The sequence below is a fragment of the Pteropus alecto genome, unplaced genomic scaffold, assembly GCF_000325575.1.
Source record: "Pteropus alecto unplaced genomic scaffold, ASM32557v1 scaffold157, whole genome shotgun sequence".
Classification (NCBI taxonomy): domain Eukaryota; kingdom Metazoa; phylum Chordata; class Mammalia; order Chiroptera; family Pteropodidae; genus Pteropus; species Pteropus alecto.
Window position 1 is genome coordinate 1827224 of NW_006440626.1, and position 2762 is coordinate 1829985.

Consider the following 2762-nt stretch of genomic DNA (forward strand, 5'->3'; position numbering starts at 1 on the left):
GCCAGTCCTGGGGACTCAAATGGCTCCTTCTGTAGAACCACCCCCCCGAAGCGTCCAGGCTCCAAGCGAGTGCCTGGGATACTCAGGTCATTGTTCAAGTCAGCAAAGATGCCCACAGGAAGAGAACGGGGACAGCACCAGGCAGCAGCGTGTTGGCCAGGTGCAGTCCAAATTCCTGAGATGTCCCCGAACGCTCCTCCGGAGGGCCTCCGCCACCAAGCAGGCCTGCCTCTTCTCCAGCCTGGGAGAGAGGAAGGGCTGTCTGTGCCAGACTAGAAACCCCCCTCCCCCATCCCTGGGGCTGGCAGCCACACGGGCCCTCGGTTGGAGGGAGATTTTGTGCAAGAACTTCCAAAATCGGTCCAAGAGCAGCAGCTTCCCAAACCCACAAGGGCGTCCGACTGAGCAGGATGAAGGTTCGGTCATTTCCCAAGCAGGGCGGGGCCGCGGGCCTGCCAGTCCTTCAGCGAGGTACCGACAGAACGCACACGCAGGAAACGGGAAGGAGCACAGAAACCCTGGCAGAGACACGCAGGGTCCCGACTCCAAGTGACAGACAGCAGGCTGGAGAGTCAGGGGTGGTTTTCTTCATTCCGAGGCCTCGACTCATCTGCTGGGCTGGTCCCCGTGACCAGATGGGTCGTCCGCGTGAAAGGGAGGGTGGCTCGGGGTCCGTGCTCTTGGCCAGGCGTACGCGGCCGCTGCGGGCAGGAGGGGCTGGGCCAGCAGGGACAGTCAGGAGTTCCGGGGCGTGGGGAGGTCGATGACTATGGGTGGGTTCACGGGCTGGTAGTTCACGGTACACACAGACGCATTCACGTAGGTGGTCGTCCCATCTGCCATGACACCATACCCTGGAAAGTAAGCACACGCCTGTCAGGGCTGAGGGGCAGAGGGTGCTGGCCAGTGGCTGTCAGCCACATGGGCTGGCTATGTCAGCTACTAAACTCTCATTTGTCTCTAAGATTTGTCTCTAGGATTATGACAGAGGCTCTTCCCCAGCCTGCTGTGAGGACCAAACGAGATAATAACCCATGTATCCTGTTCAACCCAGTGCCTAGAAAGCATACGGTGACGTCATCGACATCCCCATCATCACCAGCACCATCTCTGTCATCACCGTCATTGGCTCTGCCTCTGCCCCCATTATACCATCTTCCTGCCACGTCCGCTCGCTAGAATCCTCCCCATCTTTCAGCTCAAATCACCTGCAAACCGGAAGAGGCACTTTTCCTCCCCGTGCAGGTTACTGGTTCTTCGGGGCCCCCATTTGGCCCATACGATCATGCGGGGGTTTGGTTTGGATCACATACAACCTTGGACCTAATGGCACTACATGCCCACAGTAGGGCTACAGAAAATGACATGAGCATATGAGTTGTCCATCTGTCCCACGACCTCTCAGATTCTGCCTTCGATGGCTCGCTTACTGCCCAGCAGTCTGTGAGCTCCTCAGGACAGGAGAGGTCTGATCACCCCTGTCCCCTGAGAACGCCATGCAGAGACCCTCAGGGAAAGGTCTGAGGCATGTTTGCTTCTAAGCTGGAAAACGGTCTGATGTGGACGAGGCACGTGTGAGGCCCAGCGGCCCTGGCCCAAGGCAGACGGGGGTTCAAGAGGCCAGGAGACAACCCACGTGTCCCCACGCCCCACGGGAGCCCAAGTGCTTCCTGGAAGGTGGGATGGGACGGGGGGACCTTTGCTGGGTGGGAACAAAAGGGAGGGTCCGCCTAACTTGAAATCGGGCTCCGGTGCGGAAGCCTGAGATCTAGTAAGGAAAGCCCACGTGCAGTGACAGGCCAGGGTGTGGGAGGGTGGGCGGTCAGGACTGGAGCCAACGCCACCTGTCACCATCCCAGCCAACCTGCCCACTGTCTCTCAAGGTAAAGCAAACATGTGGTCACAGCAATTGGTCCCAGCCCCCCAGGACAGAAGCCAGAATGCCACGTCCGTGTGGCCCATGTGGGCCACCATCGAGGGCCCGTGTGGCTGCCGGCCCCAGGTGTGTGGTGGTGGGAGGGAGATGCACGAGAGCCTCGCAGGCAGGCAGGCAAGCAGCCCTCACATTCATCAAGCACCTACTGTGTGCTGGGCCACGGGGATGGAAGCAACAAGACAGGGCCACCGGCCTTGAGGAACTCAGTGTGTCCACCAAATCTAACGCGTCCTCCACATCACGTCCAAATGTCCCCTCCTCCAAAACATCCCCTGCCCATCTCCTGAAGACTCCCCGCTGGAGGCACTGCAGAGTTTCAGGGTTCCAGGAAAGTAAGACTGACCCCTTGTTTTGCCTGCCTTTGCATCCGTCTCCCTATAATTATACATTTCAGTAAGAGCTAACTGACGGCCGACGGACGGATGAGGTTTTACAAAGCATGCGTTAGAAACAGGCTATTTCCCTCCACTAGGTCAGGGAGGAGGTGACTGAGTGGCAGAGGGGCGAGGTGGCCCCTCCGAAGGGCCGTGAGGAGCCTGTGGCGCGGACGGGCGCCTCCCCCAGCCCACGCACCGACCTTCATGGATATGGCCGAAGACATGCAGCCGCGGCTGGACACGCCTCTGCACGGTGTTGAGAAGCTCCACGCAGCCCACACGCTGCATCTTCTTGGGGACCCAGTCCAGGAAGCCTGTGCCGGGGAGACAATGGGGGGCAAGCACTCCGGCCGCCGGCCCCGTGGATGCCAAGAGGCAGCCGCTGCAGCCTCGGAGGCACAGAGGTCCCGGACTCACGAGGCCAGCCCCGCAGGACGCTCTCCCCAGCC

The 2762-nt window shown here is 60.1% G+C and overlaps 1 protein-coding gene across 1 annotated transcript in view; it reads right to left on the bottom strand.

Annotated features, from left to right (window-relative positions):
* Positions 1–735: 735 nt before the first annotated feature.
* The window catches only part of MPPED1 (metallophosphoesterase domain containing 1), a 58548-nt gene continuing 56521 nt past the window's right edge, over positions 736–2762 (bottom strand). The window contains exons 7-8 of the mRNA XM_015593527.1: positions 2514–2627; positions 736–854 (exon numbers count right to left, since the gene is read on the bottom strand). Of these exons, the coding sequence (XP_015449013.1) occupies positions 736–854; positions 2514–2627 (233 nt within the window). The remainder of the gene's footprint in view (positions 855–2513; positions 2628–2762) is intronic.